General features: G+C 34.9%; 1 protein-coding gene across 1 annotated transcript in view; it reads left to right on the top strand.

The window, feature by feature from the left end:
- LOC148939522 (proliferation-associated protein 2G4-like) overlaps positions 1–8311 on the top strand; it is a 31782-nt gene extending 23471 nt beyond the window's left edge. Inside the window, exon 6 of the mRNA XM_089106899.1 lies at positions 8282–8311. Within this exon, the coding sequence (XP_088963025.1) occupies positions 8282–8311 (30 nt within the window). The remainder of the gene's footprint in view (positions 1–8281) is intronic.
- Positions 8312–17553: the final 9242 nt, after the last annotated feature.

The raw sequence follows: 17553 nt of genomic DNA, 5'->3' as shown, positions 1-17553 counted from the left end.
GATCTTTTCTGCCAACCGTCTAGGGCTAAACGGAAAGCAGGTCGTCCTCGTCTGGGGTTGGAGGACGTCATAAAGAAAGATTTAAAGGAAATAGGAAGTTTATGGGCGGGTGTAAAAAGGGAGGCTTTGAATAGATTGGGATGGAGGAGGAGCGTGCGTAGCTGTGTTGGCCTCAGGTGGCTTGGTGCTGCGGTGAGTTGCTAGTAGTAGTAGTAGGAGCTATTATATCTATATATTAATTTATCTACATTGAGCAATACCTTTTAACGCTTGGTAGATTATTTGATTTTATTTTTGCTCATTTTTGTTTAATGGAGTTCTTTACTTTTCTTTGAAAACCTTATTTTGTGGAAAAAGTTTTTTAAATTAATAATTAAAAAGACCAACATAAAAATTACAGTAAAATTAAACTTTGAACTAATGAGCTTTCAGCAATTAATATAACTATGTATCAAAAATTTAGTTTAATTTTTTGTTCTTTCCAAGACTGTTCAAGACAAATATGGTTTCACTACTAAAATTAGTTTAGATACTATCCCTTTCCCTAATTGTAAAAGTCTAAAGCCTACTGCGTCATTGGTACTTCACTGAAAACAAATTTTACTAAAGATATTTTCTTTTCCAGTTATTACAGCATTGAAAAGGAAAATAAAAATTACAGTGAAATAAAATCTTGAACTGATGAGCTTTCAACAATTAATATAGTTATATATCAAATATTCAGTTTGATTTTTTAGTTCTTTCCAAGACTGTTCAAGACACAATTAGTTTTAAGTAAAGCACCAGTTACGCAGTAGGTCATTTTACAGTTAGGACTTTTACAGTCGGAGAAGGAATCAGGACCCAAACACTATTTTTAGCGATTTTGGTTCGTTTCCAAATTTATTGATGGTATTTATATGTTATAGTGACTGTTTTTTATTTTGATAAAATTCTAGTTTAGCCACTTTTTGCTATCTTGGAAAGGGGTTAGGTTAGAAAAATGAAACTTTCAGTAATGAATCCAGGGCCAAAACTATACCCTGAGAAGGTATTATCAAGCATCCATGTTCCATGTTAACCCTCTTCTGATTTCTAAGTCTTAGAAATTTGCCTACTTGACAGGCATGGGCACCCATAGGCTGAATTTTAGGGGGGAGGGCTTACCTGGTCTAATTGGCACTTCCAAGGCTTTATAGGCCTAATAGAAATCTCAAAACAAAAATATAAGGCAAAACCATTCAGCGAGGGAGGGGGGCTGGGGTCCCCTCTGCCTCCCATATGGGTGCCCATGTTGACAGGTCTATTACATATTGAAATTTTGACAAAATAACATTTTAGCTTAGTTTTCTGTTACCAGTTTCTTTTCCTCTAATTTTAGTTCTGAAAATGCAGTTTTTGTTATTTGAGTAGAATTTTAAACCACATCAATGGGCTTCCTAAATTTAGGAAATGTGTTTGTAGATCTTTGAACCCTCATAAATTGAAATTGAGCAAAGTTGTGAAGTTAAAAACAATTTGATTGTACTTCATTCAAGGAGAAGATCTGTTTTAAAAGGTTTTACTTTCATAACACAAAGATTTTTAAAGGTCAACAAAGGTCACCGCCCTCTAGAGGGAGAAGTAGTGGAAGTAGGTACTTCAAACACCTTCCCGGTACATACTTTAACCTGTAGACCCATACCTGGAAGGTTCATTTTCCTAACCTAACCCCTTTCCAAGACAGCAAAAGTAGCTAAACTAGAGTTTTACCTTTATTTTTTTCTAATCTTAAGTTTAATATGACCGTTACTTTTCTTTGAAAAACTTCTTTTGGGGAATTTTTTAATAAATTAAATACAAGAGCAAGAACATATCTCTTTCCTCTATATTTACAAGTAACTTGCATCACTCTTCTGCAAAATAAAGTCAACACTTACCTGGTATCGGGGTAGTGGAGGTAACCAAGCCTTGCAAATTAAAGGTGTTTAGGTTCGAATCCTATACGGTGCCAGCAAAGTCTATAACTTCGGCAAGGTCTAATAATTTTTTCCTTATATGGTACAGATTTTGGAATAGTAAGGATTACGTAATTGCCACTTTCCCTATTCACAGAGTCCAGGTAATCTCCAGCTAATCTAATCTTTATTTCGTAGTAAAACCTTGGTACTGGAATTCCGAGTTGTATTTTTTTATTCAGACAATTTAACCTGTCCATAGGAATGACTCTAGGTTAAAAAGCAAAAGCCCCAAGCAAGACCAGTCCTGTGCTTGAAAAATGAGCAAAAATAAAATAAAATAATCTACCAAGCGTGACAACCACAAATCAACATCGATAAATAAATGAAACCCAAAACGAACAGAAATTACGATAAATAACCGAGTTAAACTCAAAACGAACAGAAATTAACATAAATTGCGCGTAAAACCCATTTGCCTTCCCAAGGCCAGAACATAATTTGCACTTTACTGAAAAAAGTACAAATGAATGTGCATTGTGAGTTTTATATACATATACTGATATTTAGTAATCAAAATATTAAAACTATTTGACTTATTAAAGTTATAAAAGTAAAAAAAATTATGTTTTTTTCATTAAAGTGCAAATTTTGTTCTGGCCTTGGGATGGCATCGGGTTTTTGCGCCCAAATTATATTAATTTCTGCTCGTTTTGAGTTTGACTCGGGTATTTATTGTAATTTCTGTTCGTTTTGGGTTTCATTTATTTATCGATGCTGATTTGTGGTAGTTTCACGCTTGGTAGATTATTTGATTTTATTTTTGCTAATTTTTTGTTTAATGGAGTTCTTTACTTTTTTTTGAAAAATGTATTTTGTGGAAAAAGTTTTCTAAATTAATTTCTGTATGTTTTATATTGACATAGTCTTTTCAGGGAAAAAGAAAATAATACTTTAAATCTATTCGTTTTTTAAGACTTTATAGTTTGGCCTGCTATTTGTATGCTGGAGAAAAATTTTCAGCAATGTTTAACAACATACACCTTTTTAAATATCTGGACACAAATAGTACTGTTTAATTTAGTTTCATACCTCCTCTAGTTGACCTGAAATGGAAAACTTGATACAATTCGCAAAAAAATCTGTTTACTTTCTTTGATAGCTTGGATACACTTACACTATTTTGATTTGGTTAAATCTTAAGAGCAGAAATGGGAGGGTTGGCGTGGGAGGTTGGGCGTGGAAGAGGGATTAGTTGCCCTCAAATCACTTTCGACTATTAAAAAGTACATCAGCCCTTTCTATTTTCAATCGAAGGAGCCCTTTTCGAAGTTCCAACGACAACTCCTTCGATACGAAGTGCCCTGGTCTAAACAACAACAACAACAAAAAAATAATACATTATACCCGCTTCGATCTTTACTATAAAAATGTCAAGCCTTCAGATCATTTTCGACTATTAAAATGGGCACCAGGCCTTTCGATTTCCAATCGAAAGAGCCCTTTTGGAAACGACAACGCTTTCTATAAGCACCTTATATGCCCCCAGGGCATAAATTACAACCCTTACCCTAAGGTCTGTTAGGGTGGTTGTCATCCTCTAAGATCGAATTTCCAGAACTTTCAGCTACGTTAAACAACATGGCTATCTCAAAATTTTGATTGGGTGTGTTTTCGGGGAAATGGTGGGCGTGAGAGGGGTGTTAGTCCCCTTCCAATCACTTTCGAATATTAAAAAGGGCACAAGCCACTACAATTTCCAATTGAATGAGCGCTTTTCGAAGTTTCTACGACAACTTCTTCGATACGAAGGGCCCTGCTCTAAAGGCAATAATTAATAAATAATACTTTATGCCAACATTGTTCTTTTACACCCTCTGGGTATAACTTAAAACCCTTAAACTCAAAGTTGTAGGGGAGTGTCCTCCTCTTTACTTAGTCCCCGTTTCTTGTCTCGTTTTCGAGTGTCCCCGTTTTTTATTTAGGCAGCGCGATCCTGCTGCCTATCATTTATGCAACAACTTTCTATATAAACCTTATATGAGCCCAGGGCATAACTTACAAACCTTGCACTAAGGTCTCTGAGGGGATTATCATCCTAAAAAAATACCTAATTTCCAGAACGTTCAACTACGTTGAACGAAATGGATATCTCAAAATTTTGATTGGATGTGATTTGGAAAATGGTGGGCGTGAGAGGGGTGTTAGTCGCTATCCAATCACTTTCAACTATTAAAAAAGGCACTAGCCCTTTCAATTTCCAATTGAATGAGCCCTTTTGAAGTGTCTACGACAACGCTTTTAATAAAAAAACTTGTGCCCCAGGGCATAACTTACAACCCTTGCCCTGAGGGCGGCGGGGGGAGGGGTTGTCATCCTTAAAGACCTAATTTCCAAAACTTTCAACTAAGTTGAATAAAATGGATCTCTAAAATTTTGATTGGATGTGCTTTGGAAAATGGTGGGCGTGAGAGGCGGGTTAGTTGCCCTCAAATCACTTTCGACTATTAAAAAGGGTACTATCCCTTTGAATTTCAAATCGAATGAGCCCTTTTCCAGTTTATACGACAAAGATTTCAATAAAAACTTTATATGCCCCAATGCATAATTTATATTCCTTGCCCTGAGAGCTTTGGTGGATTATCCACCTCAAAAAAATTTTTTTTTCTGGAAATAAACTACGCTGAACAAAATGACTCCCTACAATTTTTTATTGGATGTGTGGGGAAATGATGGGTGTGGGGGGGGGGGCTAGTGCCCCTCCAATCACTTTTGACTATGAAAAAGTGCACTAGCCCTTTGAATTTCCAATCGAATGAGCTTTTTTTGAAGTTTTTACGACAACGCCTTCTTTAAAAACCTGATATGCCCCAAGGGTATAACTTAAAACCCTTCCCCTGAGGGCTGTGGGAGAGTGTCCTCCTCAAAAACATATTTTCTATCTGAAAATCAACTACGCTGAACAAAATGGCTCTCTCAAAATTTTGATTGGATGTGTTTGGGGAAATAATGGGTGGGGGAGTGTCCTCCTCAGAAACATATTTTCTATCTGAAAATCAACTACGCTGAACAAAATGGCTATTTCAAAATTTTGATTGGATGTGTTGGGGGGAATGATGGGCGTGGGGGGGGGGGCTAGTTGCCCTCCAATCACTTTTGACTATTAAAAAGGGTACTAGCCCCTTGAATTTCCAACCGAATGAGTCTGTTTTGAAGTTTCTACGACAACGCCTTCTATAAAAACCTTATATGCCCCCCTGGGAATAACTTAAAACCCTTGCCCTGAGGGTTGTGGGGGAGTGTCCTCCTCAAAAACATATTTTCTATCTGGAAATCAACTACGCTGAACAAAATGGCTATCACCAAGTTTTGATTGGATGTGCTTGGGGGAATGATGGGCGTGGGGGGGGGCTAGTTGCCCTCCAATCACTTTTGACTATTAAAAAGGGCACTAGCTACTCCAATTTCCAATCGAATGAGCCCTTTTCGAAGTTTCTACGACAGCTCCTTTGATACGAAGTGCCCGGGTATGGAGAAAAACCAAAAATAAACACATTGTGCCCACATCGTTCTTTACTTAGGCAGCGTTAGCGTGCTGCCTATGATACAGAACACACCCAAGATGTGAAATTATGTTAATCCTAATGAAATGTACCAACAACTAATGAAATTATAATACTTTAGAAACAAAATTATGGAAGCTACGAACAAAGAATTATGAAACCACGCCACCCAGAACGCATTATATTAAATACCTCTTATCCATCTCTGTATAATAAATATTTAATTAAAATTAGTATACATTGTAGTTTCTCTCACCCAGTCTCGAAGCTAATTTTAACCTACAGCAGACAAACAAACCGGTTGTTCTCTGATGAACACAGCAGAACTTCTCGAGCGTGTTTTGGATGATGCACAATTACATTTAGATTTATTTTCAGGTTTGCACTAAATACGAAAGAAAATATGGGTAGTATAATTCGTTTTCAGTAAAGCGCCAATGACGCAGTTAGTCTTAGACTTTTACAGCTAGGAATAGAGGCAGTACCCAAACTCTTATTTGCAGTGAGTTTTGTTAGTTTTAAGCTTAATTTGCATATTTAATGTAAGTTTTTCTCGTCAATATTTATTTATTCATTTATATTGGTACCTTTATTCCCACAGTCTGCGGGTAGAGGCCTCTAAGTTGTGAAAATTGTTCCTTGTTTACACATATTATTAGTTATTGGGAAGTATACACATATATATGTTTCTGTGGGGGGGGGGGCGGGGATTTCGCACTTGGGGTGGATTTCCATTGGAAAAATTTTCCTTGGGGAGGGGAATTCCAGGGGAAATTTTACACTGGGGGGATTTGACAGAATTTCCACATGATATTCTTGTTAATTGTCTTACATTACCTTTGCCAACTCAATTGTGCATGTGAAGATGTTCCGGAGGAATTATCCGGGGCCTATTATCCACGTGTTTTGATTTCCAGAAAAAAAATATGCAGAAGGAGGCATTTCCGGTGTGATCGAGAAACCGATTAGAAATTGAAGTCTTTTTCAAATGAAAGAATACTAAGGATAATTTTTTGGCTGAATCGTCCGCAAGAAATTTTACCGGGAGGGGGGATTTTCAGCAAGGATGGAACTGTCTGGAGGGAACTCGACGGGGAGGTGTACTTCTTAGTGTACTTCTAATAGTGTATTCTAATAGTGTACTTCTTGTTTTGATCTGACTCTATTTTTGGGAGTTATGGGTTACTTTAGTTTTTACTATGGGGTTTGATCGTTTCTTACTAGGTTGCTAGCTACCGCTGCAATCCGGATTGCAAGCTACCGCTACAACCCGGATAATACCACGAAAAAATTGTCTTGAATATTAGAGGGAGAATGCGGAAAAAAACCTGTAAGAGAATACCCCTCCCCCCAATTGAAGTTACTGGTATTCATCGATGCAAGAAGTTTTTTTTCAAAGCGTGTATTTCAACTTTTGGTTAATATGGATTGTGGTTCGCCTCAGAAGTTAAACAATATACTTCTATGTACTTTTCATCCCCAACAAAGAATTGAGATTTTTTGTACTAAATTTAGGAAACCTGCGGATGTGACTGCGTGAGGAATGTCTAGACACATCATCAAACCTATACTTACTTCCCTACTATTAGTTGCTGTAGCGCATTGGCTAGTGAGGTCTCCTCCTGACAAGGACGATAGAAGTTCGAGTCGTTCTACAGTAACAAATGATTCCTGAATATAACACTTCTGAAAATTGCTTGTTAATATGTAGAGTTTCATCAAAAAGAAACCTATACCGAAAATGACCAGTATTACAATTACAATGCAAATAATGAGGAGAATCAAACCAGCCTCGGAAAACAGGTAGGACACCCTCTGCAGTTTTTGTAGTCTTTGGTTTCTTTGAAGTCTTCTTTCTCAACCTCTTTTTTCCCAGGTAAAGGGAAATTTGTCTCGACATCCACTGATTCTTGCATTGTCTCAGGAAAACCCATTTTAGCGTTTTCATTGGTCTTGAGTGATGGGTTGGAGAGAGCAACGCTGATAGTTAAAGATACAATAATTAATAGTAGCATTATTTTCATTTGATACATTCCCATAAAATCACGTGCCGAGTAGTTAGAACCTAGGAAAAAACAAAACTAATTTTAAAAATATCAGGTATTTTTCTAGATTCCATTAAAAAAATTAAAATGATTGCTGAGACACCATTAATATTTTTGCAGTTTACATAATAACCTTAGCAATCCTGAACTGAAAACCGAAATAAAAAAAATGAATATTTTTCTGAAGTGGAGGCCATGGATAAAATTGCCGAGGATCTGGAAGATGCAGCTAGACGGCATAATAGTAAAATATTGTACTGGCATGTTAAAAAATTGAGAGCGAGTAGTCAATGCGGATTTGGCCCTGTTAAAGATAGGAATGGGACCGCAATTAGCGATAAAGAAAAAACTAAAGAGAGATGGGCGGAACATTTTGAGAATTTGCTTAACCGAGATAGAGTTGCAGGAAGACATATAGAGGAAAATAAATTTTTTTTTGATACCTTGGATGTGAACGAAGATTTGTTTTGTGAGGAGGATTTAGTGACAGTACTAAAAGGACTAAAAAATAATAAGGCATAATTATATTTAAATAATAATTAAATTATTAAATAATAATTTTACATTAGTTTTACAAGCTAATGATTAAGTGAATCAATACATTAGGCTAGATATTAATTTTACATTAGTTTTACAAGCTAATGTTGAAGTGAGTCAATAAATTAGGCTAGATATAAGTTTTACATTTGGTTTGCAAGCTAATGTTGAAGTAAATCAATAAATTAGGCTAAACATTAGTTTTACATTATTTTTACAGGCTAATGTTGAAGTTATTGAATTTAGTTAATCAATAAATTAGGATAGATATTAGTTTTAAATTAGTTTTTTCAAGCTAATGTTGAAGTGAAACAATAAATTAGGATAGATATTAGTTTTTCTTTAGTTTTGCAAGCTAATGTTGAATTGAATCAATAAATTAGGATAGAAATTAATTTTACAAGCTAATGTTGAAGTGAATCAATAAATTAGGCTAGCTATTAGTTTTACATTAGTTTTTCATGCTAATGTTGAAATGAATTAATAAATTAGGCTAGATATTAGTTTAACATCAGTTTTGCAAGCTAATGTTGAAGTGAATCAATAGCGAGGAAGGAACTGTCTGGAGGGAACTCGACGGGGAGGGGTTTACTTTACTTCGTATGAAATTTTCCTTTACTTCAAGAAAGTGTTGCAATTATTTCTAATCAGAGACTGCTTTGGTAGAAGTATTGTTGCATTACTTTTCACAAATTTGAACATGCATAGCTTATAGTATGAGGCAAGAATTGAAAAAGAATAGAAGAATTTTTTTTGGTGGTTGACGAATTATGACAAAGGATGTTACATTGATTAAGACCATGTTGGTATCTTTGAGGCATGACAGTTCCTGTAATAAAAACTCTAGGCAGATTTGTGTTCAATAGCATGTTTTGTTCAATAGGTCGTCCCCGTCTGGGGTGGGAGGACGTCATAAAGAAAGATTTAAAGGAAATGGGAACTTCGTGGGCGGGTGTAAAAAGGGAGGCTTTGAATAGATTGGGGTGGAGGAGGAGCGTGCGTAGCTGTGTTGGCCTCAGGTGGCTTGATGCTGCTGTGAGTTGTTAGTAGTAGTATAAAATGCGTCAAAAGAAGGTATCAAATACTTCAATAATATTGCAAAAATACATAGTTACATATAAGTATGGTTACAAAATACAATGGTTACGTATAAGCACAGTCTTCACCACTTATTACATTGTTGTGGTGGAGTAGTTGCAAGGTTATATAAAAAAAAACATTAAAATATATTTTAAAATTACATTACTACAACTTGATTAATAATAAAGGTCTTTATCAGCATAACTTTTGGTGCCTTGTTTATTGTTGATGTCTGTTATTTAAACAGTACATTAACAATATTTAATTACAATAGGTTTTGGATATTGGCAATTACAAGAGAGGACCTCTCATCTTTCTTGTATTATGTAATATCCACCTAGTTTGTAAGGCTTAATTGTTCATCAGGAGCTGATGAATTTAATTGATGTATTTCTTGTGCATCCATTTCTTCATGTTTGGGTCTTTTGTTGCGTATTTTTAAGAGCTTACCATAGTTCAAAAGTTAATAAGGCTCTTATTGTTAGCGAAACAAGAAATACCAAAAATATTGTTATTATAATGTTGTACCATGAGTTTGGTGAGAATAGTCCCTACTGGTTCTCTACAAATTCTAGTCTTTGGTCTTCATTAGTGAAGAGTGATATCTGGGAATCCAGTGCCTCTTATATTTTTGTCAGTGGTACTGTGCCTTTTATGTTATCTATTTTTGTCCAAATAGTTTTTTATTTCCTCATTATTTATATTTGGGATTGTGAAAGACAGATTTATTCTCTGAAAATTTACTATTTTTTTACTTATCATGTTTGTGCTTGTTGTAATTATGGTAATTACATTATGTTGTATGGTAATTACATTATGTTGTAATTATGGTGTCTGCACAGTGGTTTCCTTAGTTACCAGACGGCAATCTTGTTGGATTGTTATGGTTCCCACATCCTGTGATAATTGTTCAGTTTGGTAGCTTGGGTCAATTTTCTCAGTATTATAGTAACAGGAAATGGTTCCAACTGTCATTTTAGGTATATTCAATAACCATAGGTCATTCCTGAGATTGATAAATATCTCTCGTTTTGTATTTCCAATTACGGCTTCACATGAACTTGGGATGTCCTCCTGTTGGGATTCTTTCAGAAAAATATCCAATATACATGATCCTATTTTTACATTGTAGATAGGTAATATTAGTTGGCAGACTAAGTTATTGAATGGGACACATTCCTTTAATTCTTGTGCATTTGCTAATGCATATTTCCTTCTGTCTTGGTCAATTAGTAAATATTCTGCCTCTGGCACAATGCTTACAAAGGAATTGGTTTCTTTAATATTAACAGGAAAGGTACAAATTTTATATAGATCATATATCGATTGTTGATTGATTAGGGGTATCGTTACTACCGCAAAAAGTTGTTCATTTATTTCTGTAATACGTACCTTTAGTTTTGTGTAATAAAGGAATAAGTTGGCAACTTTTAGTTCCACTGGTAAGTGGAGACTAAATGTTATTAGGTGAGTTTTAATTTCATCTAGGATATTTTTTAAGCTAGTTGGGTCAACTAAGTCGTATGATAATGTTCCACCTGTTAACGCAAATAGGACAAATTCAAATTTACTCACATCAGTAGCTAAATTTAGCAACGACATAGTTATGATGTCTATTGAGATTTGTATACGTCGCCTTCTGCTATTTTTACTTGGTGGTATCCCTGAGTTAAGTCAAGGGAGGTGAATATTTTATTTTTGTTTGAAATCGAGTCCAAGATTTCATCCATTCAGGGAATTGGGAATTTATCGCTAACTACTTGTTTATTTAAGGCTCTGTAATCTACCACTAATCTAAGGTCCTTGTTTTTTGGGGTACAAGGATCACAGGAGCAGAATAAGGGCTAATGCTGGGTCTGATTATTTCATTTCGTTCGAGCTCCTTGATTTTATTTTTAAGCCACTCCTTATGTTCGTATGGAATACGGTATGGTTGTTTAGCAATAGGTAATCCTGTAGTTTGTATTGTTTGTTCGTAGAATGGAATTAGACCTATGTCATTCTCGGATGTTGAAAAAACGTCTTTAAATTCCCAAAGTAGTTCGCATAACTTGAGCTTTAGCGGGATATTGGTGATATGATTTAAATCAAATTTTTCAAAAAATTGGGTTTTGGATAGGGGGTATTTGTTTTCATGTGTATTTATATTATTTACTAAGTTTTCCCCTGATTTTTTCCAATTATTTACGTCTACTTCTGACACAACTTGTATCTCTACTAGGCATGTTCCCTTTTTTAAGTTAATTACATCATTTTCATGGGTATTGTTTATCCAAATTTAACCCTCTCCTTTTTCGTAGTTTATAATTTGTTCTTCTCATGTTAAATTTTAGGCATATCCTCTATTGGCGAAGCAATCCAAATTTCATTTTTGTCATTAATTGGTTCAATCGTTTGTGATATTTGAACTCTTTGCATTGATTTAGGTGGAATTTGGTTTTACGCATTAAGAATCCGTAGTATTTTCCAGAGGTTTTTGTATTTACAATTTTGTTAGGGTTATTATTAGAGGGTTCTACTCTTACAATTTCTTTGTATTGGAGTAATTTTGTAACCATACTTATATGTAACTATGTATTTTTGCAATATTATTGAAGTATTTGATACCTTCTTTTGACGCATTTTATACTACTACTAACAACTCACAGCAGCATCAAGCCACCTGAGGCCAACACAGCTACGCACGCTCCTCCTCCACCCCAATCTATTCAAAGCCTCCCTTTTTACACCCGCCCACGAAGTTCCCATTTCCTTTAAATCTTTCTTTATGACGTCCTCCCACCCCAGACGAGGACGACCTATTGAACAAAACATGCTATTGAACACAAATCTGCCTAGAGTTTTTATTACAGGAACTGTCATGCCTCAAAGATACCAACATGGTCTTAATCAATGTAAAATCCTTTGTCATAATTTGTCAACCACCAAAAACAATTCTTCTATTCTTTTTCAATTCTTGCCTCATACTATAAGCTATGCATGTTCAAATTTGTGAAAAGTAATGCAACAATACTTCTACCAAAGCAGTCTCTGATTAGAAATAATTGCAACACTTTCTTGAAGTAAAGGAAAATTTCATACGAAGTAAAGTAAACCCCTCCCCGTCGAGTTCCCTCCAGACAGTTCCTTCCTCGCTATTGATTCACTTCAACATTAGCTTGCAAAACTGATGTTAAACTAATATCTAGCCTAATTTATTAATTCATTTCAACATTAGCATGAAAAACTAATGTAAAACTAATAGCTAGCCTAATTTATTGATTCACTTCAACATTAGCTTGTAAAATTAATGTCTAGCCTAATTTATTGATTCAATTCAACATTAGCTTGCAAAACTAAAGAAAAACTAATATCTAGCCTAATTTATTGTTTCACTTCAACATTAGCTTGAAAAAAATAATGTAAAACTAATATATAGCCTAATTTATTGATTCACTAAATTCACTAACTTCAACATTAGCCTGTAAAACTAATGTAAAACTAATGTTTAGCCTAATTTATTGATTTACTTCAACATTAGCTTGCAAACCAAATGTAAAACTTATATCTAGCCTAATTTATTGACTCACTTCAACATTAGCTTGTAAAACTAATGTAAAATTAATATCTAGCCTAATGTATTGATTCACTTAATCATTAGCTTGTAAAACTAATGTAAAATTATTATTTAATAATTTAATTATGATTTAAAAATAATTATGCCTTATTATTTTTTAGTCCTTTTAGTACTGTCACTAAATCCTCCTCACAAAACAAATCTTCGTTCACATCCAAGGTATCACAAAATTTTTTATTTTCCTCTATATCTCTTCCTTCAACTCTAACTCGGTTAAGCAAATTCTCAAAATGTTCCGCCCATCTCTCTTTAGTTTTTTCCTTATCGCTAATTGCGGTCCCATTCCTATCTTTAACAGGGCCAAATCCGCATTGACTACTCGCTCTCAATTTGTTAACATGCCAGTATAATATTGTACTATTATGCCATCTAGCTGCATCTTCCAGATCCTCTGCAATTTTATCCATGGCCTCCATTTCAGAAAAAGTGTTCATTTTTTATTTCGGTTTTCAGTTCAGGATTGCTAAGGTTATTATGTAAACTGCAAAAATATTAATGGTGTCTCAGCAATCATTTTAATTTTTTTAATGGAATCTAGAAAAATACCTGATATTTTTAAAATTAGTTTTGTTTTTTTCCTAGGTTCTAACTACTCGGCACGCAAATACCTTTTCGCAAAAAATTCGCAAATAGAGTTATTTTTACGTCAAAATTTTCAACTTAAAACCATTCTAATTATACCATCCCATTCCTCATACTTTAATTACCCGTTACGCTTTCTTAACCAACGCAATACCCTTACACAAATACCTTTTCGCAAAAAAATCGCAAATAGAGTTATTTTTACGTCACAATTTTCAACTTAAAACCATTCTAATTATAGCATCCCAATCCTCATACTTTAATTACCCGTTTAATAGGTGACTGACCCGTGGTAAGGCATATTACGCAATCACTCGTCGGAGCCATAGGTGACTGCCCCGTGGTAAGGCATATTACACAATCACTGGTAAAAGTACTAGATAGCTTACTACTGATATTGTCCAATTATTTTGGCTCTCAACATGTCAGACAAGAAATTAAACGGGAAATTCGTAGGAGTAGAGAAGCATGAACATTCCTTCGACATTCTGTAAAATTCGATAAATTTTCTATCTGTTTGAGAAAGTTCTTTTGCTGACGAGACTTTGCATACTTTTCCAAGTAGGGATGGACTCAATACTCCCTTTGAACCCCACGAAACCTGCGGAACTCATAATAATCAGTTAAGTCTTCCTCGTCGGAGCTCAACATAGTTAACCAAACTGCACTGCTCAATTAGATAAACACAACTGATCCATAACCACTCGCGTCCGTGGGCGGAGACATGTTTCATTTTGGTTGTAAACTGGTCGTAAACCAGTTGCAGATGAGACTAGTTTCCAACAGTTGTCTCGAAAAATTCGCTCCGTCGGCGCTGGGCCTTACTCTAAAAATGCCTGTGAATCACTCGTTTCATTGCGAACAATGCTTACTCTGTTAGGAGTATGCTGAAATCTCAAATAGATTTGATTACCATACGGTGACAGTGTTTTATCTATAGTTATCTACCATATCGGCTAAATCAACTGTAGTGCAGTATGCAACCTAAATACACAAACAAAATGCACATTGGTTTTGTTTTTGGAGGCAGGACGGCAGGAGAACTAATTCACAAAAATGTGGGGTGGGGGAGATTTTGATTGTTTTTTTTTTTGTAAAGAGAATTAAAAGAAAAGTATTTCAAAAATTTAGATGGAGGTATTTTGATGTTTATTCGATTTTTTTTTCTGTGGAAATATTTTTTTTAGCCTGAAAAATTCTCCTTAGCATACTTTCATTTGGAAAATACTTTTCTAATTACTCCAGAAGGCCCTCCTCCCGCAAAAAAATTCCCCCCAAAAATTCTCGCGGAACGTCTTCAGATGCAGAATAGAGTTGGCGAAGAGAAAAAATGGTAAATAAAAATAATTTCGTATGGGAATACTGTCAAATCTCCCCAGTGAAAAATTTCCCCTGGAAAGTTCCCCCGCAGAAGTGTATCTCCCTGCGGAAAATTATTGCCATGAAAAACCCACCAAATTACAAAGTTTCCCCCTCCCAAAAATGTCTGTATACCTAAATACTTTCTAAGACCACACTGGCTATACACGACGTATGAAGCTAAGACAGGAAAGGAAATAATAAATAAAACCAAAAAAGGGTGAGAAAAAGAGGATTTTGTCAGCCAGTGGTAAAATGTAAAGACAAAAAACCAGCAAACATTTTGACTAGGACCTCCGCCAAGTCGTCCTCAGTGCTAAAAAAAAAACAAAAGAAAAAAAAAAAAAAAAAAGAATCTAACCTTTTAGAGTTCACTACACAAGATCCGAACAAACACTGAATTAAAGACAAAAGCCGAAACCAATTAAAAAAAGGATTTTACCAAAGAGATTGTGCAAGAATCTTTTGCCTAGCAATACTTTTTGCTCTTCTGCCATTTCGGTTGTATTTAGATATGTTAATAGGTTCTCTTAAATTTGATTGGGTGCAAATATCAAAAGAGTCTTTTAGTATTAAATTGTTATAAATTGGGCTTAATGAAATGTCTCCGGTGTAACTATTAATAACCGAATTCCTGTTTATATATATTTTTTTTATCTTAACTACTTCTTAGAAAGATTGGGTGGGCAATTTATAGTAGATATGGAAATTTTCTCTTCAAAAAGAAAGAGGTGAGAAGGATCACCGAAAATAATGAGTGTGAATTCGGAATCAAAATTGTCATTTTTATTTTTCAATCTCAGGGACTTATCTATTGAAGTTTTGTGTTCATGCAAACGTTCACCAAGTTTTTTATAGGTCAACAAAAAAAACTTTCACCGCTCTACCATACATTTCAAAACTTAGTGATAAACTTGGAAAATTTTTAAGTAAACACAATCTCTATGTTTCTTCCAAAAGTGAACACAAAGTTGAACATTTTTTCAACTCAGGAAAGGATAAAACCGACCCTATACTGGGTAGTGGTGTTTACAGAGTCCCTTGTTCATGTGGGAAATTTTACATTGGTACGACCCATCAACAACTTGGTGAACGTTTGCATGAACACAAAACTTCAATAGATAAGTCCCTGAGATTGAAAAATAAAAATTACAACTTTGATTCAGCATTGGCTCAGCATATTTCCGAAAATCCTACACATCTTGGTCTTTATGAGGAGGCAACTTTAATATCTAAAGTAAATGGCCTACCGCAATCTTTCAAAGAGGTAATTGAAATAAAAAAAAATATATAAACAGGAATTTGGCTATAAAAAGGGACACCGGAGACATTTCATTAAGCCCAATTTATAACAATTTAATACTAAAAGACTCTTTTGATATTTGCACCCAATCAAATTTAAGAGAACCTATTAACATATCTAATGAAAACCGAAATGGCAGAAGAGCAAAAAGTATTGCTATGCACAAGATTCTTGCACAATCTCTTCGGTAAAATCCTTTTTTTTCATTGGTTTCGGCTTTGGCCTTTCTGTCAGTGTTTTTTCGGATTTTGTGTTGTGTGTTCTAAAAGGTTAGATTCTTGTTGTTTTTTTGCTATTTTTGTTTTATTATATAGCACTGAGGACGACTTGGCGGAGGTCCTTGTCGAAATATTTGCTGGTTTTTCGTCTTCATATTTTATCACTGACTGACAAAATCCTTGTTTTCTCACCCTTTTTTGGTTTTATTTATCATTTATTATTTACTTTCCTCTCTTATCTTCATACGTCTTTATACCTCCCAATAACAAAAGCTATACGTAAACAATGAGTAAATATAATCCATTGACCTTCACGCCAAACATAATCCAAACAAAATACATAAAAAAAAGAGTTGAGTCAAAACTTAGTTAAAAAACAAAAAGAAAAATACATAGATAACAATAAATCTAATGACTAGTTTTCTTGGCTATTATACAACTCAACAAAACTCGGAACAAAACTCTTGTGATATCTTTCATGTTTAGCGGGGATGGGAGTCAGTTTGGGGACTTTTTAGGATTTATACGCAAAGGTCTGTTGCGGGCCGGAAGGTAGGGTTCAGGGATGATGGAATGTAATCGAGGAACACACAGGGTCTTGGTATCGAATCGAAGGCACAGCAGGTTCCTTCTCTCGGCAAAAGTGTTGAGCTTGAACTTACCTAGTAGATAATGATATGGTACCTTTCCTTCACCATTTATGATTGTAAGTGCTCGTTTTTGGACATTTTCAATCTTATAAATATGCTCTGAAGAAAGATCGAAATGCCACACTGGACAAGCAAACTCCAGTATTGGCTGAATAAAAGAAGAATAAAATTGTAGAAGATCCTTAGGGGGGCAAGAAAATTTAATCAAGTTTTAGAAGGGAAAAAGAAGGGGAAGCTTGTTTGAGTATGTTTTAAACATGGGCATCCCACTTCAAGTCAGCAGTGATTTTCACCTTAAGTGGTTTAATGCATGTGACAGACCTTTTGGGAGGAATGGGGTTTGTGAAAGAAGAAGATGATTTTAAAAAATTAACTGTCATAACTGACCATTTCTTAGCGTTAACTTTCATCTTCAACAAAGAAGCCTCCTATGTGAGATCATCAACTAATGTCATTATTGAGATTTTAATATTTTGTCGACAAACCTCAAGTGCAGACGGATGGTCCACATGCTTCCATCACTCAGTGTGGTCAATCGTAAGGCTATTGACCATTATAAGGAATAAAATAGGACCCATGAGGGTTCCCTGGGGGACCCTAAAAAAGATAGGAAGGGGATCGGAATAAATATTTTTATATTTAAGCACTTGATAACGATAGGAGGTAACAATTTTAACAAGAAAG

The sequence above is a fragment of the Artemia sp. Qi Xiang Cuo genome, chromosome 21 (assembly GCF_049724085.1).
Source record: "Artemia sp. Qi Xiang Cuo chromosome 21, ASM4972408v1, whole genome shotgun sequence".
Classification (NCBI taxonomy): Eukaryota; Metazoa; Arthropoda; class Branchiopoda; order Anostraca; family Artemiidae; genus Artemia; species Artemia sp. Qi Xiang Cuo.
The sequence above is the reverse complement of the archived record's forward strand: the minus strand, read 5'-3'. Positions and strand labels throughout refer to the sequence as shown.